At 44.3% G+C, this 27521-nt stretch overlaps 1 protein-coding gene and 1 long non-coding RNA gene across 2 annotated transcripts in view; one reads left to right on the top strand and one right to left on the bottom strand.

Annotated features, from left to right (window-relative positions):
* Nucleotides 1–9156: 9156 nt before the first annotated feature.
* The window catches only part of ANTXR2 (ANTXR cell adhesion molecule 2), a 120385-nt gene continuing 102020 nt past the window's right edge, over nucleotides 9157–27521 (top strand). The window contains exons 1-7 of the mRNA XM_055795445.1: nucleotides 9157–9608; nucleotides 10347–10418; nucleotides 13396–13467; nucleotides 21012–21093; nucleotides 22126–22233; nucleotides 22331–22399; nucleotides 23542–23622. Coding sequence (XP_055651420.1) covers nucleotides 9448–9608; nucleotides 10347–10418; nucleotides 13396–13467; nucleotides 21012–21093; nucleotides 22126–22233; nucleotides 22331–22399; nucleotides 23542–23622 — 645 coding nt within the window. The 5' untranslated portion in view covers nucleotides 9157–9447. The remainder of the gene's footprint in view (nucleotides 9609–10346; nucleotides 10419–13395; nucleotides 13468–21011; nucleotides 21094–22125; nucleotides 22234–22330; nucleotides 22400–23541; nucleotides 23623–27521) is intronic.
* Nucleotides 16442–25226, bottom strand: LOC129783809 (uncharacterized). Its single transcript, XR_008745732.1, has 2 exons — nucleotides 24903–25226; nucleotides 16442–16944 (listed from the first exon to the last, which is right to left on the bottom strand). It is a non-coding gene; the product is annotated as an uncharacterized LOC129783809 (long non-coding RNA).

The following is a 27521-nucleotide window of genomic DNA, read 5'->3' as shown; positions in this document are numbered from 1 at the left end:
TCCCTCTCATGAGCAGCAGCATACCGCCCAGGGGGTACCTAGTAAAAGAGAACGGACCCTCAGGGTTCAGCCTTTATAATCACAGAACCACTATCAGGGAACATGAAACAACTGCTGTCTACTGCAGGTGGCCCCAGAAGCAACCCAGAGCAGTGACCCTGACCTATAGAAAGTAGAACTTGCTTGAAAAGCCAGATGACTAAATCCCAAAAATTGCTGTTGGGGGGGAGGAAGGGAAAAGAAAACTGGAAAAAAGGGGTGCCCAAAAGCCAACACGCTTCCTCAAAACATCACGCATGAAAAAAAGCTGCAAAGAAAACGCAGAAAACCCAGCCCAAAAACCTCTCCCAAACATATAAAAGCCCCTGTCTAAATAAATAAGATAGATAAATGCTCCATCGGTAAACTCCAAAATTGGAGAACCTCTCAAATTATGGGTGAAAAAAAGAGGAAAAAAGGAGAAAGAAAAAGATCCAAATAAACCAGCAAAAAACATGGAAAGGAATGAGACCACCCACCTCAAGAAAGGGGAACCATGAAAAGTTGTGGAAAGAAGCACCAGCAACAGTATCACCAAGGAAATCCCCCCTGGTGAAAAAACACAGTGGAAACCCCTCCCGGCCCCAGCCTCTCCGAGTGTCAGCCTCTGCTGAGCTCCCACTTCCCTGCTGAATTGTGCCCCAGTGGATCCCTTCCCTTGTCAGCAGGAAAAATAACCTACAAAGGGTAAAGAGAGGTAAGGAACAGCCCTAAATCCAGCAGGCTTTTGGTTGGGCCCTAAATGAGTTATGTTTGGTCAAAGCATGGGCAAGGTGTTTTGGAGTGTTTTGTTCTTACAAGGAGCTGTAGGTAACTGCCTGTGAGTGCGATGTGTCCCTGGCTATAGGTCTGGCAAAACCTTAGTGTCTGCTGAACCACATTTTTAGGGAGATACATGGTACTTTGGCAGTGTATACGGCTCGTATGGGAATGAATTTCACACTCTATCATGAGTACGATGCTGACGGCGAACGGGGGCTGTGTGTGGTCTGCAGGCTGTTTGGCAGTGCCCAAACCCCCTGGTGCAAACAAGGCTCACAGGTTTCAGGCGCTGCCTGCTGCTGCTGCTAAGCTCAAAGCTCTTCGTGACTGTCACTTGACCATGATTGCATGCCGGAAGAACGTTGCACAGATTACTTCATAAAACAAAATTAAGAGTCATACATAAGAAAGGACATTGCCAAAGCTCTGGCATAATTAGGACCCATCATCATCAAATACAGGAAATTGGCACATCTGCTTTTCAGGCTGTTGATCCAACAGTGGCTCGTGCACGCTGTCAGGGGGAGTCCTGCTGCAGCTCGCTGGCCCTGCAAAGCTGTCTCTGTACAAATGTTTACATAATTTCCCACAAACAGCAGTATAAGCAGTTGTTTTATCATTTATCCTCACAATTGTTCTTTTCTCTCTCTCCTAGGCCTAGGAAGACAGAACTGACTTCATAGCTGCGTAACATTTGCTTTCTCCTTTCCAGCCTCAAAGGTCAGGCTAGATAGATAAACATCAGTCACTTTTCAACCAGTATAACTCCAAATAGATCAAAAGTTGCACTTTTGTTTGGATGCACCCTAGAAGGGGCTGGATCCTTTTCCCCCAGAGTCAATGATAAGACTGCCACATACTGGGTGGCTGTGGGATCGTGACCCATTTTGTACCTGCTTATGCCTTTTTTTTTTTGCCTTCATATGTTACTCAGAAATGTGTTTTCCTTTTTTATGGCATCCCTGTTCTTCAGGGAGAGTTCCTGCTTGCTTCATTCCTCTGTCTCCTCTGGTTGGGCCGTTGTTTCCTGAGAAGACCAAAAAGGGTCACTACAACTCTAAAGTTGTGCTAAAATCCCAGCCTAAGTGTTATCCCTCAGTGCTGCTCTGAGCCAGCAGCGGCTCCCAGGGCAGAGTGGGAGTTCAATGTTTTCTATCGTGCTTTTTTTTTTTTTTCTCTCCTGGGCCAAGTTGGATTTATTTTTATTCTGTGATGGTTTGCACCACGACAGCCCATCTTTCCTTCTCTGTTTTCATTCCTTCTGCTCATCTGAGCGCAGTGGAAACAAACAGATCTGAAAAAGTGGAAACAAACAGCTCTGTGCCCTGTGCAGGGAGTTGGCCAGCAGATAATCACACCAGAGAATAAAGGAGTCTTCTCCACCTTTGTTGAGACCAGAAATAAGTACCAATTATCATCCCTGGCTTTTCTGGGCAACTAATGGTCCAGTGTGCATCTATTAGTGCCATCATTCTGTAGTCTTACGTTTACAGCTTCTCTCATCCAACATATTGCTAATATTAGGTTTCCTAGTTTTCAGAGTTGGGAGGTTTTGGTTTTTTTTCTTGTATTTTTGTGTGTATTTTCAGCAATCATTGCAAACTGCTAATGATGTTGGAAAGGAATGGTTACTCAGGAATTCTGAGCTTGTATAATTCTCTTGATATGTCTAGACGGATACTTTCCATCTGGATGGTACATGGCAACACCACACTAACATGAGAGTTCCTGTGTTACTTAATGCTATCCTTTTTATTTATTCATTTATACACAAATTTACAGAATGAGCACAGACCATGAGGCCACATCTGTAAAAGGGAAAAAGGATCTGTGTGGCTAACCCTCCAGGAGGCAGCTCCTAAATAACTACTGCAGATTGTGTAAGTCCTGGAGTCACTCTGGTTTCTCTTTTCTTTTGCAAAGCATGAGACTTCCACGTGTTGTTCATATCCTGTGGTGAGAGAAGAAAAATATTCTCCTGTGAGCTGCCTTGAGTCAAACTCTGTTTCAAGCTGGAATGGCTCAAGGGTTCACATTAGCATCACCCTGTCCTTCAGTTCATACAGCTCTGAGCGTCTCAAAGTGCTGGCTGGTGCCTGCCACCATGTTATCAGCAGCCGTTGCTTTGGAGTAGCCAGGTGGCATGCTGTACTTGCAGCATCGTTGGAGCTCTGAAACAGACCAGGACACCTTCAGCTCTCCTGTTTCACTCTGCTCCTGTAGCATGTGGCAGAATGACAAATTCAGACCTTAATCAGAAAGTATATTTAATTAATCAGAACTGCAGCTGTGCACACACACACACACAAGTTTAATTTTTCCCAGACAAAATTTTGGCAATCATTTGGCAATCTACACGATCCCGTAGAAAGCAGTCTTTCTCACCATTGCTGTACAGAGGTATCTTGGACCAGAATTGAATTTAACAAGCAACAAAGACCTCCCGACCCTTTGTAATCCATAGAAAAGGCGGCTGGTGCCATCGCCAAACCACTGTTTGACATTGGTTAAGCCTGAAGGTCCTTTCTCCATCTGCTGAAGTCACCTCACCACATCAATGACGTATTTCCCACCACCAAGAATCACCTTTCTGCTGCAGCACTAACAAGTATCCAAGGGCAGGGCCAGGCTTACAGCTAGGTTACATTGAAGTTGCAGGTCAACTTTTTGCTCCAACTACTTACCTTTGAAATACACCAAGTTTGATTTGGCACATGTGTCTAAGGTCTTACCAACTAGTCTGGACCAAAAAGAAGATGGGAGTGGGTGGATCTTAAAGGACAACATGTGGGGAAATCATCTGCAAGCACACACACACAAAAAAGAACGGAGCTGTATAACCCCATACATGTTGTAAACTTGTACTGTTTACTACTTTCTCTGCAGTAAATCTTGGCAGTAAACTTATGTTCATCTGCACATCAACCTTCCATGCAAAACCTTCTGCTTCTATTGCATGATTTTTAAGCTGTATTTGAGTCCTGTTCTAAATGACTGTAGTTTTCCTTGCTTTAGCATAGCTTAACACCTTTCTTTCATTATCTGTATTTGCTGCATGCAGAATAAAAAGGATCCTCAGAAGAAGCACAAATAGTCTTTTTCTGCCTTGTGAATTTTTCATAGCCAAAATATGACTTCTCAGTACCAGGTGAGCAACCCCAACCCCAAAAAACTACCACCTGAGTTGTAGGTCTCTATTCATTTATCCAAGCACATAAGTACAGCATAGTCTCACATCTTATGATGGATATCGTAATCCACCAGGTTTAAGCCGGCCATGGCCTGAAGATGAGAAATGCTGTGCAACTATGAGACGAGTGGTGGTATAAAATGCAAACCTGCTGGCTTGAGTAGATCGGTTGTCCAAAGCCAGGACATGCGTGACCTGAGAGTCCTGCAACAGCAGGGGCATGGACTCATCACTGCAGGCTCTTCCTGCAGTGTGGAGGTCTGCCTGCATTATGTGTCCGTGGGACAAACAGTGCCAGACCCACTTTTCTTTCCCCAGACCGAACAGTGGACAGAAATGAAACAAAACTTTAGTGTTTCTGAGAGGTAAGAAAAGTCTGAAAGGGGCCAACTCTCATTAGGCACTTCAAGAAGTTTTAGATACGCCCACATTTTAGGAGATGCTTCTTTTTCATGGCCTCTCCAAACTCTGTTAGCCTTATACATGCCAAGTGCACCTGAGGATGGTTTCTCCTAGGTTCCCCTGTTTTTCCTGCTGTCCCAACAGCCCGTGAATACCGTGGTGCAAGAAACCGGTGTAAAGGAGGTCCTAGCGCAAGTAAGCTCCACTTGAGACCAATGGGATGGTGAGTGTGGGGAAGCTGTTGCTACCGCAGGTGTGGAAGCAGTACTCAGAGCTGGCAGGAGACTTGCCCAGTGTCAGGGCAGAGGTCTGCAGCTGGCCTTGGTCCCTCAATACAGGCAAGAGCATGAGGAGTCCCCTCCTGCTGTTGCAACATCATCTTTTCCTCTGTGCTGGCAAGCTACTGACACCCCGTCCAGGTCCTTGGATATAAGCAAGTATCTCCACTGGCACTGGACGGAGCAGCACGTGGGTCCAATTTAAGGAACATCTTGCAGCATTTCTCCGCTCATCTCCACGAGTCTGTTTTTCTGTCAGTTTGTATACAAACAGTCGTCAGGGCAGTTACATCTCTCTGCGCTGCACTTCCCGTGTTGGTGTGTGCATAGTGAAAAACGCCCGTCCCGCTGGGGCTGGGCCCTGCAGTCCAAGTTCTACTCAGCACTGTGGTGGTGGGGGAGGAAGGGAAAGAGAAGAGCATCATCTAATGAGTTCTGAGAACTGGGAAAGAAGGCCCCTGAGCCCTTGTGTGCATGAAGCCAAACACGTGTAAATAGCCACGAGCTACGGCCTGGTACCTCCTCCGTGCCTATCTCCTTCTCATCCAACCGTTCCAGCAAAACAGGCATGATTTATCTGCTACTTCAGCAGAAACCACAGGCTAAAAGAGGAATTCACACACTTGGAAACAAGAAAAGAGCAAACCCTGGCTACCACAGATCCCCAACTGTCAGGGGTAGCTTGTTCCAAACACAGTTGGTCACATGTGCTTGAAGTAAAATTTCCAACAGCTGGATAACATGACACGTACTCCCAGGCAAGGCAAGCACTCCTAGGGCTTGGGGCTGACTCGTGCAGCTCTGAAAGCTGAAGCGCAGCTTGTTTTGGAAATCCTCAGAAAGCCTGTTCTGCTGTACTGCACGCCTCTGCGGAGAGAGGGAGAGGCGGCACTGCACAGTGTGTCTGAGATGTAAGGGATTATCAGCATTTGCTTTTGCTGGGTCTTTGGCAAAGCAGTGGTTCTGCTTGGTCCTTAATCTTCTGCAATTTGTGCATCCACAGGGACTGTAAAATACTGCTTACCTACCCTTTGGCCTTGCTAGCTCAAAGACATTAAGAACTTCATGAGCCAGATCTTTTGCTGACATAAATCACTGCTGGTCTGTGGACTTCTGTGAAATTTCCAACTTGCATCATACTGAGGCTTGGCTTTGCATTCAGGTCAGCATGGAGAAGGCATTCTGACATGGATGTGTTAGGTCAGAGCACTATGCCCACAGGAAACCTCCCAAAGACAGCAGGAAATGGGATGAAATGAAAGACGTCTGCCAGGCCGCATTTGACCCTGACCTTCCCAGCTCCTTTTGCAGAGGGAAGATTCTTAAAATCCTCTTTGGAGCAGGCGATGTGCCTGATTCACCTACATAGCCTGCGGGAGCCACATGATCCTTGTTAGGTCATTGTCTTGGTTAAAACCCAATTCTGTCCTGTCTGTGCAGACAAAACTTTCAACCACTGGTAGGCTAAGATGTGGAGGTATGGTATAGGTTAGGACTGAATTCTAGCTGCATGTAATTTTGTGTATTTATTTCACACACTTCATTTTGTAAAGCTCTTTGCAGTCCTCCCATTCTAACTTCCTGACAGAGCCACTTCATCCGACTGTTTTATTTGCACTGAGAGCAGAATGAAGTGATATAGAAAGTAAAAAAATATACTGTAACACCAGTACATATTCAATGTTAAATTTGTTCAGAACTTAATCTATGACACATGACTACACACGGGGAATGCTGACAGCAATCTGCAATGCTCAAGTCCTTGCTATAAGAAATAGTACTTGTACTAAGGCTGTTCAAAAATCTGCAGCAGGGAAAGCAGAAATTATTTATTTGATCCCACAGCAGTGGGACTGTGTTGTGACCCGATTTAACAAGAAAATACTTGATAATTCTGCATGGAGTCCTGTCATTCCAACAAGTGATTCAGCATGGGAAAACTGTCTGTTAGAAGTGACAAGGAGAAGATGGATGTTAAAGAGATCAACTTTGCCAGTTTACCGCTGGTGTGACTGACGCAGGATTCTTCCTGTATTTTATCATGCATGAACAAGAAAGACGTTGACTGAGAGATGCAGTATGCCAGCCTTTACATCCACAGTAAAACAGAGATCCTGCTATGGAAGCTTGCAGTAAGCTGTGCTTTTCCAATAGCCACATCAGTTCTCGCCAGAGAGAAATACAAACAATGTGTTTCTCCCTTAAACTTTTCTTTGGTAGCCCCTCTTGAATCAAAGACGCACTGTTTCACCTCCTGGTAGAAGGGACTACTTGCTGGAAGACAGAGCATCAGGGTCTGGTGGCTGGAGCACTAGTTGTGCTGCTAGGAGGTTTACATACCTAAATAAATCATGACAGGATCATTGCCCTCCTTCTCACCTGTATTCCCCATGCATCAGGCCTGCTACCGCACTCAAGTCCTGTGCCCTGCAGTGCCTACGCCAACAGCATTTCTCACGGGGAGGTTTTTGAAGAGCCCATACCTCTGCATTATGCTGGCAGGATGCCTAGCAGCATGAGGAAATCTCATCAAATTAAAAACAGACCATGGAGCAGTGACTGCTGAAAGGGAAGTGTAAATAAGATGGTCAACCTCAGAAATGAGATAGTTACTATGAGGGGAAAAAAAAAAAAGAGCATCTTGGGAACAAATGGTAGGGTTCCAGGTAATATCCTCTATGCAGCCCCATAAAACATTAATTTAATAAAAGCCATAAGGCCATGGCAGCTTGCTGCCAGTCACAAATGCATACTGACTCATGAACAATTTATTTGGCAGGTGATGGGAGAAATCAGTAATTTCTGGGGGATTTTTGTCTTGGTGAATTGCTCACCCTCTGACCACTTCCGTTGCAAGCCAAAACTGTCAGATTCTGAAGGAAACATGTTTGGGTTATTTTTGTCATAAGGCATGGGGCACCTCTGAACTGCGTTTTATCTTTCCACAGTTGGACAGCCTTATTGACTCACTGCTCCTGTGATTGATGTGATGATGGGAGACAGGCTTTTGAGAGCTCTAGCACATTACTTGGCTAGTAAAATGTAACTTAACACGTTCTGAGAGAGAATCCCGAGTCTGGTCCTAATTTGAAGTCTCCTGAGGTCTCTGATGCTCGAGAGCCCTGTGTCTTGAGCTTCCAGGCATCATAGTGGTGAATGCAGCCCGCTGTAAATTAAAGCTGCTCCAACTAGATGCTATTAAAACAAAGCACTGAACACACAAACAGTGAAGAAAAGAATAACCAGTTTTATTTCAAGTCCTTGTAACTGCTTGTCACATAGAGCTTGTGGAGAGAACTCCAGAAAGGAAACAAAGAAATAGAGGCTAGACATTTATTTTTAACTTACGAGATAATTTGGGTTTATGCAGCTTGTCATGTGACCAGCATTTTTCTTCACTGAAAATTCATGCATCTTTTTAGCCTTCAGATAATATTTTAAGATTATTAGGCACATTTGAACTTCCTGTGAAAATCTGAAACCACAGATGGAAAAATCTGAAAGATAATATTCTTGCAGCATAAAGTGATGCTTTCTACAGTGCCTCATGTTCACTGTGAAGGATCCAGATTATGCTTCAAACCAAATGTCTGCTCTATATTTAGTTTTGCAGAGTCTATTGTAAATCAGTGCGTTTTGGCAGTTACCACGTGCACAGCCCCAGAGCAACAGTTTGGATCTATTGTAGCCAGTTTCCAACACTGAGAAAATGGCTGAAACACGGGGTGCAACAGCTTTTAGATGGCTGCTGATTTAGAACAACGTCCAACGTTCAGCACCCCTGGTAAAGAACCCTAAGAGTTATTTAAAAATAATTTAAACAAAGGACCCCAGCAGGCTCCCGGTTAAACCTCCTCAGAGTGGTACTCGACACACACTGACTTCACGGACAGTTTGAGTACCAAACCCCAGCGAGGAAGCGGCTTAGAGGAACGTAAAGGCAAGCTGCCTGCCCCCCCGAAGTACGAAACGCTTAGGGAGCCACGGGTTTCGTTTTAATTACGCGTCTTCATTGTCAGCGTGGAATAACGTACACGTAGCACCTCGCAAACAGTTCTGTCAGCTCTTGCCGGCTTGCGAACTTCGCACAACCCAAGCTGAACCCGGGCAGGGCAGGGCAGGGCAGGGCAGGGGACGCTGCCGCTCCCCCGGCGACCACTCCACGGGTGGGCTGCAGCCCGCGGCACGGCGCGGCACGGCGGCCTTTCGCACCTCAGGGGCCGTAGCCTCTCCCCGCCCGGCTCTGAGCCGCTGCCCCCCGCAGCCCCAACCCCGCGGCAGCGGCTGCCACACGGCGAGAAGCGGCCTCCGCGTCGGGAGCCTGCCCCGCCGCCGGGCCGGGGCCTTCGCGGAGGGCGAGGGGAGGCTCCCGCCGGACCCGGCCGCCGGGGACCCGAAGCCCGGGTCAGCCGCGGGCCGCCGGCGAGGCCGCCGCCTGACGGGGAGGCGCCTGCGGCGGGGGAGCGGGGCGGGGGGGCGGCGCGGGGTCGCCATTGCCTAAGTTGCGGGTGGCCGCCGAGGCCGGGCGGGTGAGGGAGGCGGGCCGCGCCACACAGGCGCAGAGGGGCGCGCCGAGCCCGCCCGGCCCCGGCCCCCGCCTCAGGCACCGCCGCCGCGGCTGACGGGCGGGGAGGGTCGGGCCGGGCCGGGCCGGGCGAGCCGCGGCGACGGGCGAGGGGCGGCCATTTCAGCACCGCCCGCGCCCGCTGAGCGGCAGGACGGCAGCGCCTGGCCCCCGCCTGCCCTCGCCGCCGCGTCCCGCCATTCTGAGGCCCCATGGCGGGGCCCGTGCCCCGGGGGCGCCTCGGTCCGCGCGGCCCGGCGCCGCCGCCGCCGCTGCTGCTGCTGCTGCTGCTGCTGCTGCTGCCCGCCGCCGCCCCAGCCCCGGAGGGGCCGTCGTGCCACGGCGCCTTCGACATGTACTTCGTGCTGGACAAGTAAGGGGAGCGCGGGGGGACGGGGACGGCGCCGCCGCCGCCGCTTTGCTCCGGGCGCGGCTTTTGTTCCGGCCGTGCGCACCCCTCAGAGCCACCGCGGGGCTGAGGGGCCGCCCCGGGCCAACGGCCGCCCCGGGCTAACGGCCGCCTGCCGCCGCCGCGCTGCGCGGGGAGGGGGGGGGCGCGGGCGGGGGTCGGTGTGGCAGCGGGAAGGAAAGTTTTAGGCTCTCTCTGTGGCGGGGGGTTTTGGGGGGGGGGCGTCGGGGTTGTGGGTCGGGGTGGTTTTGACACCCGCCCCCTCCCACCCGCTTGCGTGGAAACTTGCGAGGATTTTGGCGAGGGCGCCGCTCCTGACCGAGGGCACCGGGGAGCGCGGTGCTGAGGCGGCCCGAGCGCCCGGCGGCGTCTGCCGCCCCTCCCCCCGGCAGCTGCTGCTGCCCGCGTTGTTGTGGTGCCGCCGGCGCGGCCGCACGCGCCCGGAGCGGGGCAGGGGCAGCCGGTGCCGCTGGGCCTGGCGGCGGGAGCCCTCACGCGTCGGGGTGCTGTTTAATGCCTTCGCGCGACAAAACGTGTCAAAAATCACAGGGGAGTGCCACCGTGAGCCGGGGTTGGCGGTAACTTGAAATAATTAGAAGAGCAACTAGTCCTGTATTGTCTGGTTTCTCATTGAAGTGGTCACCCTTCCTTGCCGGGCTTCCTTAAATAAGGCCTACTAACGTGCTTTTGTTTTCTTTTCAGGTCTGGGAGCGTAGCACAGAACTGGCATGAAATATTTGATTTTGTAAATCAGCTGACAGAGAGATTTGTGAGGTGCGTTTTGCTGCGTGTGACATTGATAATACTGGGATATGTTGAAAAGACTTCTATAAGCTCAGTAGATACGTTTCATAAACATGTTAAGAGTTTGGCTTCTAGTGCCCAGATTGCTGGAAAATACTGGAAACTTTTACTTCATTTTCTCATGTCTGGAGCTCAGTAAAAAGGTGGTAGTATGCATCTTTAGATACTTGATCTCTGAAACTACTCTCAGACGTGATTTGATGATTTTTTTAAACTTTTCTTTCATAAGCCACGTGCCTGATTTCTGATGGAAGTGCTTTTTGTGTATTGCTTTTAGAGCTCTCTTTAAAATAGTCTGAATGCATGTCTGTATATATGTAAATACATGGTACAGGGCAAAAGGAAGGGAACATCTTTCAAGCTCAAGAGTACAGAAAGATTATGCCATGTTAACGGTATATTTTGTTGTACATATGTGTAATCAACTTTGCGACTGGCTAGCAGTATTGTCTGGCAAGTATTGCTGCCACAGAAATGGCTCATGTAAATACTGGCTAACTATACTCTGATGAGGATTACTGTGATGCAGCAATTTGCTTTTAAAAAAACCACACTGAGAAAACAGAATAAAACAAAGGAAGTCCCCAAAAGACAGAGACATAGATGTTGTGGTAGTTTTTGGAAAGGAAAATGAAGTGCAGTGGGCAATTAAAATCTTGCCTTGCTAATAAAGGGATACAGTTAGGCTTGCATAATTAAATATTGCTTACATTCATCTTGTGAAAAGCAAATCTTCTGTAAACCAAGTGGGTGACACAAGCTTTTGAGAGTTATTTTGTAAGCTCTAGAACAATAAAAGAAAAAGAGCCTGTGGATACCAGAGCAGCACTTCTTTTCAGTGAGTGGTAAAAAACCACATTTACCCCACTGAAAGGGTGGTGCTTGTTCAGTATAGGTCTTTCAGTTCATCATTTTTTTACAGCCAAGCGATGCTCCCTTTTGCAACAGTTTGTAGTGGTCTGGCTGCATTATCTGAAATAAAGCTATTGAGTTGGCTGGCCACTCTGCTGACCTTTCACAACACCAAAGGAGGATCAATTATGGCACAGAGCCAGACAGTCCAACCTGCAGGCATCTCGCTCGGCATCTGGGTGCTGAGCGCTCAGCCTTATGAGGCACAGACCCTTCACAGCATGACAGCTGTTGGGCTCTTGTGGGAGCCTGAACGGTGTATCTCCCTCTGTGTTTCCCCAGTGGGGCTGGAGTGCCCCTGAAGGCTGATGAGGCTTTGTCCTGCCTTCAGGCCTCAGTACACTTTTAGAATAGGGCACAGAGTTATTTTGCCCTTTCTTAAATTGAAGAGTAGTTGTGGGTGGAAGGCAAGGAACCGCAATTGGTAGCAGTTTCCTTTGGTGCTTCACCTGAAGAATTAATTCATGATGGTGTGTCTGCGCTGCAGTTGGACTTGCCTGTAACTGCGTGTTGCACTAATAGCGCTGCATACTGATTATTTTGGTTCTGAAAGGGCTGCCCCTGGCAGGGCGATCATGTCAATGGGTGTGTTCATACAATCCTCCTCCCTTGTCACAGTGTCTGAGTGCTTGGAGAGGGGAACAGAAACAGGATGTCTTGTGAAGAGGATAGTTTTGTGGTTGTCCTAAAGACAAGTTAGCTAAATCGTAACTTCAAGGTTATTATGCACAGAGAGTTGCATCTCAAATAGGGGAGTCTTACCTTACCTGGATTAGGTGGTGACATGATTACCAGAGACTGTGATTGCAAGTACTTGCTTTTAGTTTGGCAGCTGCTTGCAGCAACTAAGAAGATTGATAATCCCATGGTTTAGAGTATAATTTAATTTAGAACATTCAGATTTTTATATTGAGAGCCTGAATGAACAGACTGCAAGACTGAATCTTAAATCCAAGATCTGTGCAGTTCTGTGCAAATACTAGCCCAGTACTTAATTTCCATGATGTCAATAATTTTAAGTTGCTTTATCAACAGAAGTGAACTGAAAATGTACAGTCATTCATCTTTACAAGCGTTGCGTCTTTACTAACATTAACCTGATTAATTAATGCTCATACACATAGACTGTGAATTATAAAATTACTGAATATATTGACATTGCCATGAATAAAAACTAAAAGCAGGTAGGAGAGATGTTGTTACAACTTGCCTTGGGGAAGTTACTGTCTTGGGCTTTCAGAGTATCAGTTCTAATGCATTTTCCACTGATAGTTGGATAAATATAGTTGCATACAATTCCTTGTAATCTTGTTGCAAGAGACAGGTGGGCTTTCTCAAAAAACACTGAATTCCTTCATAAAATAAATTTTTACAGTATTGCATGTCATAATGACATTTCCCCACGTAGTTTTATGGAAGTTGATCTTAAGCGTCACACCTGTTATATCACCAAATGAAAAACATACTTGTTCTGAAAGAGTTTGTCATGCAGCTTTTTTAGAGATGAGTCAGTCAGAAGGCACTGTTTCTTTTATGACCAAAAAGCACAGCTTGAAATTTACAATTGTCAGGATCAGCCTTTAAATAGGGGAAACTGACTTTTGAATGTGTCCATGCCTAGCACCCTGGAGCAAGAGTGTACCCAGAGTCTATGTCCCCAACTTATTTTTATACCAGTACCCATAAAAATATAAAAGGATGCATTACCTTCTGTACTTCGGTAGGTTACGACCTATGAAGTTCACTTTCAGTTGGGTCACATGAGATCTTAACGTGTCTTGATCTGGAGTCTTGTCAGGCTAGGAAGAATAGTAATTGCACTGCATCATTCTCAAAGCATCTGGGTAAGGAGTAGATGGGCAGAAATCCTTTCATTCCTCTCTCATTTTAGATTTGTAGTTCAAAAGTATGTTCTTTGGAGGTTGGAGGACTATGATACTGATGAAGCATGAATAAGTGAATGGAATGCTGTGCATCTGTACATTTCATTTGTCTAAAAAGTGTTTTTTTTTTTCCTCTTTCATTTTTTTAAAAGCCCCAAGATGAGATTATCGTTTATCGTGTTTTCCACCCAAGCACACATCATTATGCCATTAACTGGAGACAGGTTAGTGCACTGCTTTTTTAATTCTCCTTCTCCCTCCTCCCGGGCAAGGGCTCTTATTGAATCAGAGAAACAGTAACAGATACGGAACAATAACTGATACTTTTAAGTGGTGGCCAGTCATGAAGCCTCTCTGCAGAGCTGGATTTAATTTTGTGAACATATTGATGGATAGCCTAGTAAAAATGAAGGAGAGGAATGATGGGAAATAAATTCTTGGTGTGAACTCTGCCACCACTTTGCAGAACAGTTACAAGTAATGTTTTCATCTCTGTGTGAGACTGCATCTTCTTGGCACAGCAGGAGAAATTATTCTTGCTTTTATGTTTGTAAAGCAACATCTGTAGCTGTCTTTGGTATTTTTTCCTGTCTAGGTAAAGAATACAATGGTAAATTAAGGTTGTCCATAGTCTCATGTAAGGTAGATATTTCATTTTGCATTTTCAAATCATGACTTCAAGATCGGTTTTGGACGGTGGAGCTGGTGCCACTTGAAAGGTGTGAGATCGTTCTGGCACTGTGATGATGTATGGATGTGCCTTCCTTTCAGTTGAAGTTTTCAAAGGTCACTCTGGTTTCTAAAGCAGATAAGAATTAGCAGCTAGGATAGGTCAAGGATAGGTGGGGGGAAACAGAAGGAGAAAACCAGGTGGAGAAGAGATTGTTGCAAAATTATCTACTGAAATCACAGGAATTGGAAAACTGTACTGTGGAATCAGCGCTTTCAGCAGAGGACAGTTGCACTGTGGTCAGAGTCCTTCAGTATACTTTCAGCCTTGTCAAAAACAACAGGACCTCCCCCCTCTCTCTCTCCCCCTTCTGTCCAGTAGCTAGCCATGCTGCGCAACTTTTGGGATTTCGGACATGTGGCTAAAACATTTAGGAATCATTTTAATGAACTGTGGTGGGATGGACGTGAGGTAGTCCTTCCTTTCTTGCTCCTTTTAGCAGGGTCAGTACAAAACATAGTCTGCGATAGTCAGTTGGTTTACTGTGTGGTTTTGGGTTTGTTTTGTGTTTTTTTTTAAAAAAATAATACATAATAGCAAGTACAAGACTTACTGAAGAGACCTGTCATTGGAAACAGACAGATGTGTCACGCTGCAGAAATGTATGATGACATCCTAGAAATAGGATGTCAAACCCCCCAATTTTAAGCCCCTCCTGTTATAGCATTTAAAGAAGTCATCTGAACTTGAGAATGGCCAAGTTTTCACTTCCCTCCACCCGGACTTGGATCTGCTGTCTTCAGGGAGAGAGAAGGTTATGAGCCATTTTTCCAGATGGCCTGAGAGAGGTCAGGAGAGGACACTTAAGCCTGTTCTGAGTGCTCCTGAAGTCAATGACATCCTTTCTCTCCATTTCAATAGGCCCTTAATCCCCATCAGTGGCCTATTCCTTATCAAGCACGAAGAGTCAGCACTGATAGCATACAGACCACTTGGAATGCTTGGGCAGAACTCTGGAACCCTGCCACAGAAACACAAGGGCCTTTTTCATTGCATGTCTGTGGCACGTTTAAAGCCATGGAAAGAACTGCATTTTTCTCAGAAGCCTCATTTAAAGCATAGCAAGAGCTTTCTTGAGTTCTAGTGAGTTCCTTTTGTGGGACTTTTCTTTAATGCAGGGTTTGCTGATGCTTTTGTGAGCGTGGTAGGGGCAAGGAAATTACTACCCTTACTGTTTATAAGGAGAATGAAGAAGGAGATGTTAGTAACTGTGACCATATGTACACAGGTAAGAATGGATAGGTGCAGCTGGAACAGCTATCCTTTTAAATATTGAAGAAGTCAACTGAGGAAAATGACTTAGAATGTCTAACTCCCATTGTTCCAAACAGGAGATGAGGATGCTAAGTACAGTGCAGTTTTGGGGATGGGTGTGTGTGTGTGATTATGGGATGTTATGGCCTTGGGTTTTTTATGTGCGTTTTTGACTTGCAGAGATGTTTTCCCCCTTGCTTGCTAATTCAAAAATGTCAGGAAACTAATTGGTTCCTAGCAGTTAGTTCAAAGTAGGGAAGTCTTTTTGTTTTGAAAGCCTTAGGCTTCTGATTGTTTGCACAGAGTTCTTGTTGGTTTTTACTGCATAATAAAGCTGTGGATATAAGGAAACCCACACCATAGCATCAAAGCCCCCAGATTACCAAATATTTTGTGACTATGAACAGTGCTATGTGAATAACTCTGGAAACAGAAGTCACTGTTAACCACAGTACACTCAATCCTATCATAAATACATAGAATAAAAATAACACCCAGACGGAAAAGATTTCTCACAAGGGTTATATCCCATTTTAGACATACATGTTTCCCCCTGTGAAGTTTAGCTGGAAACTGTCTGCTAAGTGGTAAACAGAGATCTGTGCATTCACATTTGGGGCTCAGTTTTGCTACTAGTTTTGAAAATAAAGTTGTTTGGAGAAGTGGATACATTTACAGATGTAATCCAGATGGTGCACTGTTGTTCGCATTCTCTTTTGTCCAACTGTATGCTGGCCAGCAGAATTTCAGGTTTCTGTGGACCTGTTTCTGCAGCATTTGACCGACATCCACAGCAGGGACTAGCCCTGCTGACTCTGCTTAGGTGAAACACCAGTTGGAGCTAAAGAAGATCATATGAATGAAGGTGAAAAAATAGGACAGTTAAGCACCTGGTATCTGACCAACTGTACTTTACTGTGCTTGCTCGTCTGGTGGAGCATGGACTATTCCTTTATTGCACAGAGACATTTAACCTAGCGAGACATTCATGCGTTTTTTGCCTCGGTCACATAAGCTAACCTTATACTTCAATTCAAAGAAGCTTGCCAAAATAGAGCCATCTGCAGAGAGTGTGTTCTGCTGCGTGTATAAAGTACAGCCACTGTTGTGGTTTATCCCTGACTGGCAACCAAGCACCATGGAGCTGCTCACTCACTCCCCCCATCACCCAGAGGGATCTGGAGGAGAACTGGAAAAGAATATAAAACTCGAGGGTTGATTTAAGAACAATTTAATAGGTAAAGAAAAAGCCATGCATGCAGGCAGCGCAAAACAAGGTATTAATTCACTGCTTCCCATCGGCAGGCAGGTGTTCAGCCATCTCCAGGAAAGCAGGGCTCCATCAGGTGACAAATGCCATAATGCCAGATGTCCCCCCCTTTCCTTCTTCTTTCCCCAGTTTATATACTCAGCATGACGTCATATGGTATGGAATATCCCTTTGGCTAGCTTGGGTCACCTGTCCTGGCTGTGTCCCCTCCCAGTGTCCTGTGCCCCTCCAGCCCTCTCGCTGGCAGGGCCCAAGAAACTGAAAAGTCCTTGACTTGGTATAAGTATTACCTAGCAATACTAAAACATCAGTGTGCTATTGGCATTGTTCTCACACCAAATCCAAAACACAGCACTGCATCAGCTACTAAGAAGAAAATTAAGTCTATCCCAGCTGAAACCAGGATGGCCACTGACATGTTTTTCATCTGGAGCCCGTGCAGGAGCCCTGAAATTTGAAGCAGAACAATGATTATCATTGTATTGAGCTCTCTGTAGTGTTTGAGAGGTGCAGAAAGTAGGAACGTCCCCCAAATCATGCATCTGGGGAGGCTGATGCATGGGGCTTACTGTCACCAGTATGATAGCTCTGTTCATCGGGGATGTAACTGTAACACTTTTTTTTAAAGAACACTTCCTCCCCCCTCCCCCCTGCCCTTGTTTCACTGACAAATTTTGTGTTCCTGTTACTATACTTCCTTCTTAGCAGCAAAACCGAAGTACCTGTTTTGTTTGCCTTTATTTGTTAGAGATAAAGTAGCCTCACAGGCACATAGCCTCTTTCCTGATGATGAATATACGCTTATTTGGAATCACAATTTCCCTGCCAGTGCTCATACTCTCAACACACTGAAAAATGATTCAGGATTCCAGCACTTCAGTAGGTAGAATGCAACATGAAAAAGAAATAGGAGATACTGTTCCCCACCCAGAAGAGCTAAGAATACTGCCACTTAAAACTGCATTTTGTACAAGGCAGCCCCTTGCCCAGCTGAATCGGGACGATCTGAAGCTTGTGTGGCAATTTTAGCTGGTTCTAACCTCTGCAGCACTGATGTACAAGCACAAAATTTTCTCCCTAAAAAAAATCAGGGATTGGAATGGTTTTTAAGATTCAGTCCTCAAGCATACTTTGCTTTCAAGTAATAAGCCTGCCTTTGTACGTGTTGAAGATGCATCTATTTCCTTTAAGGCAAATTATTGTCCCTTTCTGTTAAGTGTTCTAATCGCGTCTCTGAGAAACTAAAGTGGCTTGTGTTTCGTAACTGGTCTGTAGCTTTATCGTTGGTCCTCTCAAACAGGGGTGTGATCTCCATCCTGCTGCAGTAGAAGAAAGTATTACCTGTCTTCCACTGCCAACAAGTGCTGACTGTGGCCCTGTCTATGCAAGGAAAGAAGGCAGTGCCTTAACAACATCGGTAGCCTGACCACTTGGCTGCTGACAGCACTGTTTTTAGCATTGTGTCAATTAAACTTACTTAAAGCAAGACATAATATTGAACAGCAATGAAGACAAAACCAGTTGGGTTGCTTAAATAAAAGCTTGCAGCTTGGCGCAATGGAGCTAATGCAGAGAAACCTCTTCTGTAAACTGGTGATGGTTACCTTGGCATAATTTGAACTTGGAAAGGCAAACATCTTAGACCTGAAAGTAAATCTGAATTGTGGAGTGTGCTCAGGAGAAGTTGCTACATTTCAATTTATGCTAAATTAATTTCTTCAGATATTTGCAAAGCTGGGCTGCTCTGTAATCTCTCTTCGCTAACTGTCTGTTTTCAATTCTAAATTCACTTACGCAGTTCCCTGCCTTGGGGAGGCACTGAGAGTACAAGACAAGCTCAGCATGGACTTTGGCCTGTGCAGGGAGCAGTGTTCGTAGATAGGCCCATGTGCCACAGCACACAAGCCCTCTGCAGCCATGGTGTCTAGTGCTGATGCAAGGTCCCACTCCCTGAGGCAGAGCACAGCAGAGCTCCCCAGAGAAGTAAGAGCAGTGGACGCTGCTGAATCTGCTGCCAGAACCTCTCTTGACCTCAGCCAGCCTGGGATTACAGCTGCAGCCCCTGTTCATGGACTAGCTAAAAAGGGTCCACGGAGCAAAATGATTGAGAGCTTGTAGCTGTGGTTGTGTTTGGCTGGCTGCTGCTAGAAGAATTATCTGAAGTTGTTACAAAGATTAAAAGAGAGAATAGACAGGATAGCTATTAAAAATTAGATGTGCATTTTCTAAAAAAAGAGAGATGTGATGCAGTGCATATGCTGAACGGGGAAAAGATTTTACATGTGTACTCATTCAGCCCAAACACAGACAGGCTGCAAGTTGCTGATTTTGTTTTGCTTTTTTGCCTCTGTTCCTTGTCTGACTTACACCATGAAGCCAGTGGCCCTTCAGCCTTTATCACTGTTACTGAACTGTATTGCAGCAGTGTCCAGACACCCAGGCTGAGGTCATGGCTCTGTTACTGCAGTACTGATGACTTTTAAAACCAGACCACTTCTGTGGATTATTGTGGCTATAAAAAATTGTTACAGAAACTAGAGAAAGGAGAATTTTGAGACACTGAAGAATGGGAATGAGGGCTTCAGAGTGCTATGGCTGACTGACTAAGGAGAGTCGCATTATCAGAATGATTCAGGCAGATGCAAGCTCTTGTGCCCACCTTCCAAACCAGCTGGTTGTGAGCTCTAGTGTGGTTGAACTAACCTCTCCTGCTGTCTGGTAGGGCTCATTTGCTGCGACCCTGAGTTCCGCACCCACATTGGCCTTGTGATACCCAGACTAGGACTCAGTCGTACCTGACCATCTTGGAGCACAGGTGGAGTTTGTTCACATCTGGCAGGGCCTATCTAGTACAGATGTGCCCAGAGGGAAAGAGATGGTGACTGATTAAGTGCAGCTAAAAATGCTCATGCTGCCAAAGATTTTCCTGGAACCCCTTGTAGGCAGAGGCCTGGAAACACCAGAGATTTCTGTGTGACCCGGTCACAAGACATTTCAGATAAATAAAACTGAACTGATTGTACAAAAGCTATTTTTGCAAAATGAAATCTGTTTCAGAAAAACTGGGACTTCAGTTGCAGCTTGTTTCTTGGCAGCAGAACACTTAACGCCTGTGATGCGCTGCCACTCATTTCTGGCAAGCACTAAGTATGTGGTTTATAATCTGCGTTCATACATAATCAGTTTTAAGTTGTTTCTATAGATGCTGAATGTAAAATATTTGGATCAAACAGACTGTATTATCTTACGTAACTTATTATCTTCCATACATTCAATGCCACATTTCTCTTCCCACCCCACCCCCCTTTCCGATTGTATCGGTTGATCCTGTGATTGGGAGCTTATTACAGCTATGGATTGTACTTTGGAACAGAGCTTCTAAACATAGAGGAAGCCCATCAGTAGAACAAATGACTAGTGGGTGGCATTCAGGCAGAGCAGCATATGCATTCTTTCTCATTTTGTTTGCCCTAAGGAAAGCTTTCATCCATTATGCGATGTATTTTCCCTCCATCTCCTCACCTCAGCTGGTTTTCCCTTTGTGACCTATGTTTGCTACAGCGTTCTATATATTCTGGCCCAAATTTTGCCCCTACTTAGTTTTTCCTTGTCCTTTCCTCCCACAACTTTCTATGGCCTTCACTAGAATTTTACTTGCATAAGAGTGAAGAACTCCCAGATGTGATTATTTTGGTAAAGTCTCTCTGCCTGTTTTTCCCCCTCATGTTGAGTTCACTGGGGAAAGTTCCTTTTGTGCTAGCTAGCAGCTACTCCAGTCTTATCATCATAGTTAGCATCTCCCAGTCAAAGATGGATTTATTCGCCCATGAGAAATCATGGCACAACCTTATCCTTCTGTTAAATAACTGTGACCTGTGTGCCAGTGTGATGTCTTGTCAAAGGTCACATAGAGAGGTAGAGACAGCCAAAAATTAAAAAAACTATCCTTAATTGTAGTCCCTTTTCTTTGATATGAGAGGTGTCTTGCAAATGCTGCATTTGCCTACTGATACTTACTCTTTAAGGGAGATGATGTTAATTATTGTGATTCTGTCCTACCCCATTAAATACCTGCATATTGACCTGGAAGGTTTCTCTAGAAATAGAACTGCTGTTTTAGGGGATTTCTTTTTTAACTGCAGCATGATTGGAAGTGAAGTTGGTTTAAAAGAGCAAAGTAGACTTAATATAACAGAATTTCCATGGGGCTGTTTAATGCTGAGGCGTTGCCACTTCTTTGTAATATCTACTCTGTCTGAAACATTTTACTAGATTCTAGGTCTTTGACTCACTGAGGCATATTGTGTTATTTAGGTCTAAGAGATCTGTTACCGCAGTGCTGTTTCCGTTGCAAATACAAAATCCGCCTCCACGTGGTATCTCAGCTAAATGCTGTATTTTACAGATTTTAATTTCAGATCTTCTTTATGGCAAATAAAATTTTTTCCATCAATAAACTAACCCCTTTCCCCACTTCACATCACGCCAACAGTCTTTTACCCTTTTGTTTTCAGAGAGAAAATCAAGAAAGGTCTTAAGGATTTGGAGGAGGTAAAACCAGCAGGTGACACATATATACATGAAGGGTTAAAACAGGTAGGTTTTAATCATCTTCCTGCAATCAAAATATCCTCTGTTCTCGCCCTTTGGATAAGAAAACCAGCAACCTGTAACATAAATGGGTTGATCATGTGCCTCAGACTGTTAACACTCAAATCTTTTTGGTTTCCTAAGTAGTTCCAAGATTGCTCAGATACTATGCAAATCCCATGCAGAAGATTAGCCATCACAGAAAATTGCCATATGGAATTTCTTTGACTTGATCCTTCGCAGGAGAGTGGTTCTTTGTTGTGAATTTAACAGCTAACACAGCATACCAACTACATGGTAAACAGTCACATGCAGCTTTGTAGGGCTGCGAGTCTTAACAGTGCCTTCTAGAACACGTGCTTATGAGAGTTTACTGCACAGATCAGCATTTTCAAGACAAATGGTCTTAATTTTGGAATGCCTTAGTTATGGAGTTCCCAACTCCCTATATTTTCTTGAGACATACATTTTTGTTTGCAGTTTTGCTGAAGGACTCGGGCCCTGAAAGTGAGGGGTAAGGTGAGGATCTATGCTTTCACTGTTATGGATAGAAACTCAGTTTCTTCCTTTATGCCAGTGGAGCCAAGTTTGTAATTGCAGTCTACAAGGCTGAAAAGCTAGGCAAACAGAAGCATTTAAAAAAAAATACTCAGTTTTAAGCCATTGTTTTTGTATCTTGGAACCTACGGACTGGCATTTGAAATCTGGGGTGTAGCAAAGGAAACCTTATAGTGGATTTAAAGAGAAGTGAGCTTCACAACTTGAAGAGTATCTGTCCTGAAAGAATCAAGTGTTTGTTTCTAAGGGCTGATCAGTTAGTGACCCCAGCCCTTTGGAGATGGACTCACCAGTGACTGGAAAATACTGATGAATGATATCCTTGTTGTAGTGAGTTAAAGGGAGGCAGAGGATTGTCATGAGAGATGGGTTTGAAGATGAGGCTGAATGTTATGTCAGATGCTGTAGTCACTTAGAAGATGCACCTTGGTTAAAAGTTCAGGTGTATTTTTCAGCTGGATAAATGTTTTTTGTTTTCAGGCCAACATGCAAATTGCGAAGCAAGGAGCCTCAAGGTTTTCTAGTATCATCATTGCATTGACAGATGGCAAGCTAGATGGTCTGATTCCCTTGCATGCAGAGAAAGAGGTGAGCACTAGGTCAAAATGCATATTATATTCTGAAAAGTTTGGGTGTTGCCTGTTGAATGAAAAAATGCTTATTCCTTTGTTCTTTTTTGGGACAGGCAAAGAAATCCAGAGAGCTGGGAGCTAGAGTTTACTGTGTTGGTGTCCTTGATTTTGTACAAGAACAGGTAAGAATGTTACTGTTCTAGATTACTAGGCAGTACCTTGTCGCAGGGTTTTATACAGTTAAGTAATACAGAAATTAATTTTACTTACGTTAGGTAGTATAACATCTTCTCTGTCTCAGGAAGCAGACACGTATTAAGATGTGTATATAGACATAGAATGTGTGCATGTTGCTTTCATTACTGAGAAGACCTGTCAGAAATACCCTTGCTAGCTGGTAGTTGCCAGCAGGAAATGATACAGGTAGAACCCCTGTCATTAAGATGGTAACCAGATTAGGCTACAGGTCGCATCAACAAAGTAGGTACAGACAAGCTTCAAGTAGCGTTTACAGCAGCCTTGGAATAAGAAAAAGAAGAAAATAGAAAATGTCCTTCATTGACTGAAAGCTCTTCCATGGTTGTCATGTCCTAGTGAAGGCTGTAGCTACTCTTGTACAGTGGAGGTGACTTAAACAAAGTGTAGAGGAATGAAGCCGGGTTAATTAACATTGCTAACATACAGCTGTGGGCTGGCTTCAGGGCGTGGGTTGGCTGATGTAGACAAGGTGCAGCTGTGGCTGGTTCTGTGAAGCGGTTGGGCAGCCAGTGAAGAGGGAGCAGCCGAGGGAGAGAGAGGAGGAAGAAGCAGAGAGAAGGGAGTGTGTGCCCTGGCTGAGAAGAGACTGGGAGAAGGCAGCAGAGGGACTGGCATGGACAGTATGTTGGTATGTGGTGGTAAAAGGCCTTGTTGCAGCTGGCTGGTTTGGAGAGTGCCGTGACAACGGAGAAGTAGGCAAATGGCCCTTCACTATATAGCAAGTGCATAGAAAGCCTTTAATGGAAGGCAGAGCAAACGGGGAAGATATTTGGAAAGAGTTATGAAATCACTGCCAAGATCCAGGCACTGAAAGGTTTCTTTGGTGTGGTGGTTTGACATGATGGCTAGCCACTATACCATTTTGTTAGCTGTAGTAGGTTGTAGTAAGTCTTCCTGTTTAGGAAAGCCATAGTTAGCTGTGAGGGAACTTCAGAATGTTCCTTCTTTTTGCAGAGTTGATGGGAGTTGTTTTTAGACATCCATGTACATTTTAAGGGTAAAGAGCAGTGTGACAGATTTAGTTTGCCAAATGATTCACCTGTTTGTATCCATTTTCTCTCCAAAGCTTGAAAAAATTGCTGACACAAAAGAGCAAGTCTTCCCTGTCACTGGAGGATTCCAAGCACTTAAGGGGATAATAAATTCTGTGAGTATCAGGCAATAAGCTTAATATTTCCTCAAGATTACAGCTTACTACTCTCTGGTCCCACTTACATTTCCAGACAAAATTGGGTCCTAAATCAGTAATTACAAAATACTAAGTTTTTTCCTCCTTATCTTAGAGATGCAGTTCTGTAAATTAACGTTGCCTGCCACTCCTGGAATTGCTCATGCTCAGGCCTGATGGGGAGTTGGAGGACTCCATACAAGTGTAGTGAGTTTGAGGGGCATGCGCTGAGGAATGTCTGCTATAGGTTTAGCATGAAAAATGGGACATTTCCTCTGCAAGAGTTGAGGACAACTGGTTAAAATCATGAGGAATTGTCTAAATCTTTATATACAGAGAAGCATTCTAAATACATATTTTAGCCTTGACTTTAATCGCATTTTTCCCCAGTAAGCAATAAGACTTTCAGTTTCTTTTTTTTTTTAGCATTCCATGAGAAACTCCCTTCAATGAGATGAGGCCATTCAACTGGTTACTTTGATTTGCAAGAAGGGATCAAAGCAAGAAGAACATCTTTCTTGTGATCAGTGGCTTGACAGTATTTTAGCTGTGTGTCAAGACGACATGTTCAGTTGTGGGGACCTAATTTATTTGCCTCATCTTAAACTAAAAGCTGTGTGTTTTAAGCAAGGTTAATGATGGTGCTGCTGCATGTAGGAAGCACAATGAAAAAAGCCTACTGTCAAAAGTCAAGTTAAAACCAATAATGAAATCCTTTTACTGAGAGAGATCCCACTATAACTCATTTCCCTTTCCTGCTTTTCTTTTTTAATAAACAAAGGATACTGCTCAAATTCAGGATACTATGCAGTCATGAATTTATCACTTCCCTTGAATAGTGTGTTTTTTGTGGAAGTTGATGTCATAATGAAACAACTTATTTTCCTTCTTGATGCTTTAAATAAGTGTAACTTCAGAATCTTTATTGCACCTTCTAAAGAAATACAATCAACCTTTTCTTGCAGTGATGTTTATATTCCTGAAAAGGCAGTACACCCCATGCAGTACTGCTTTTTTTAAAAAATCTCATTCTATGCCATTTTAAAGACTTAGAAGAATCCGTTACTCTGCTAGTGCAACGTGATGCAACATTGAAGCTACTAGTGATAGACTTATTCACGAGCTGAATGTTTAACCCCAGTTGATTACATTAAGTTTCCAAGGATACTACATTTCAAAATTTCTATGTCAAGATAGAACTAGACAAGGGATTAAAGACATTCACACCTGGAGTTTCCCCTCCAGCAAGGGTCACTGACCTGCATATTGGATCATTCCAAGGAGTCAGGTTTCCCTGTGCTTGAAGCAGCAGGAGTAGGATCACTTGAGATTTTTGAAGAGTTCAGCTCTTCAAACACGCAGAAGACTGGTGTCACTCGTAGGTTGTCCCATTATCCCCCATTTGTGGCCAAGGTATTTTTGGACAGTCTCTGGCTAATAGCAGTGCCCATTGCCTCTTCTATACCTCCCAGGAGCTTTCAAGCATCTTCACTTTTTTGTGGACAGAGGAGGGAAGCTTTTCTGATAAGATTGGGCGGATGGTTCTTAAGCAAACCTCAGTCCAGGTTCTTCTGGCACTTGTGAAAAACCCAAGCATAAAAATCCTTCATTTGTACAATATCATGGCTGTAGAGCAAGAGAAAACGCACATAACAGTATGACCTTGTTTTAAGATAACAGCTTAGCATTGACAGGGGCTGTACAGAAAAAGCAAACTTCAGCTATGCTGTTCCACATCTTAAATGCGTTGTCTGCTCCTTTAAACGGTGACTGAACTGAATTGTTTAGGGTTTTAACAGACTGCAGCTGGAGTAGACTTCTCAACACTTAGCTTACTGCACATTTCTGTCCATAAAAAGACTCCTATGTTGTGGTTGTCAGGGCAGTGGAAAATGTTTTTGCTTATAAATAAAGGAGCATAAGGCCTTTCTGATAGAAAAAAATCAACTGACTTCAGTCTTACCTGCATCAGTCTTGTTTGTTGGGATAAAGGATCCAACAAAACCAGTTAATGCTAGTGATTTGATAGCTCCTGAGAGCTTTTAGAGGCTTAAATATTGTTTACAGATTTCTGAAAATCACTGAATCTAACCAGAATTTCATTGAGCAGTCAAGGCATTTGAAACTCCCCTTTCCTTTTCTCTAGTAAAGATGTTAAATGTGTTTATTAGAAGCAGTGGGAGAATGATACTTTGCCAGCGTCCCAATTTCACCACAGAACATGGATGGAAGTATTCGTAGATAGTGATTTTTGTTTGTTGGTTTAGTTTTTTTTTTAATGCATTTTTTTCTTCTTTCTTTTTTTTTTTTTTTTTTAGTGCATGTGTGGTGGCTGTATTAATATGACTTTTTGGTACACTGTAGTTATAACTCTGTTTTCTTTGAAGGGGTTTTGACAGACCGATTCTGCCAATTCATTCTCATTGCATTATAAAGCTGATATGCAGATCTAATTGAACATGAAATAGTCAGTTTTCCTTTTTATTCACAATTATAAATCTATTTCAGTTTGCAAGTTAGCTAGAGAATACGGGCTCAAAGAGACACTCTCATAAAAGGGAAAGCTAATTTCAAAACAGATGAAAGTGAAATACCCACATCACAAACACGCAGAAGTATTGCTCAAAGTGTGGTGTCAAAGGTGCAGTTGTGAAACCCTCCATGAACATTGTTGAACACTTCTCGTTTAGCGAAAATATACTGTTTACAGAAATGGCAGCAACCCAGGAATTAAAACCCTCAAGCAAAACTGCAGCACAGAACTGTTCAGTAGGAATGATTGGAGGAGCTGCTCAAAGCCTCTACTACATTTGTCTACCAGACTTGGCTGTGAAATTTTTTGGCTGCTACATTGTTATAGCAAATTCCAGGAGAGCTGAGCAGTTAATCTTCATTTGTTGATGAAAAAAAAAAGTGATGAGTTCGATCATAGAGTATCTGTTAGTACCTGCTTCTGCAGTTGTTTGAAGCCTAAGTAATTCCAATTTATTTTCTTTGGACAGATACACAAAATATGTTTAATTTTGGCAAGGGATTAACATTCAAGACAGTAGGGATGAACATTTAGAGAAAACCTAACTCAGATGTTGAGTGGCTTGCATTGTGTTTTGACCTTCTTATTAGTTAAGATAAAATCCCAGTGAAGTGAGTAAGGATTTAAGCACCACCATGCTGTGTTTGGTTTCTGATGAATAATACCAACTAGCGATTCAAAACCCTGTGCAGGCTTCTGTGAAGAGCCAACCATTTTATGAATTTTCCAGCTCTTCTGATGCTGCTAACCTCTAACTTCACAAAGTAGTAACTAAACAGCATTGTCAGGGTAAATAAATCTAAGGAAAAGTCTAGAGCTTAAAAGAAAAATGCTGAAGGCAAGTTATTATGCTATCAGGAGCAGTTTACTGATGTAGTTTGGCTGGTAATTACATGGAGTATGGCCTCATGAGCAAGCCATAGCAGCGTGAACTGTAAGGGTTTGGGAGAGCACAATTTATATCACCGTGTGCCAGTTCAGTACTATATAAGAAAATGAAATCCATTCTTCTTTCTCTTCCTTTCTTATATATGTTATTATTTTCTTTTACCCATTTGATAAAGAACCACTTGAGAATTTATCATTTATACTGTTAAGTCTGAGTCCATCTGTCATAACTAAAATAGCACTTTCCTACCTGGCTTTTGGGGGTGTGTTAGTGAGGCTGCACATTTCTTGATCCAAGGGTGCTGAGCTGTAAGCAAGCAGTCTGTAAGGAAGGAAGCTCAAGAGTGCCTCACTTGCACTTACCAGATATGGTTACGAACCAGCACTTGCATCAGGTGAAACTGTGGAGACTTTGTGCCTATGAGATAGCTCAGTCAGACTTGAAAGTTCCGTGAGA

Source organism: Falco peregrinus, chromosome 2 (genome assembly GCF_023634155.1).
Source record: "Falco peregrinus isolate bFalPer1 chromosome 2, bFalPer1.pri, whole genome shotgun sequence".
NCBI lineage: Eukaryota > Metazoa > Chordata > Aves > Falconiformes > Falconidae > Falco > Falco peregrinus.
The sequence above is the reverse complement of the archived record's forward strand: the minus strand, read 5'-3'. Positions and strand labels throughout refer to the sequence as shown.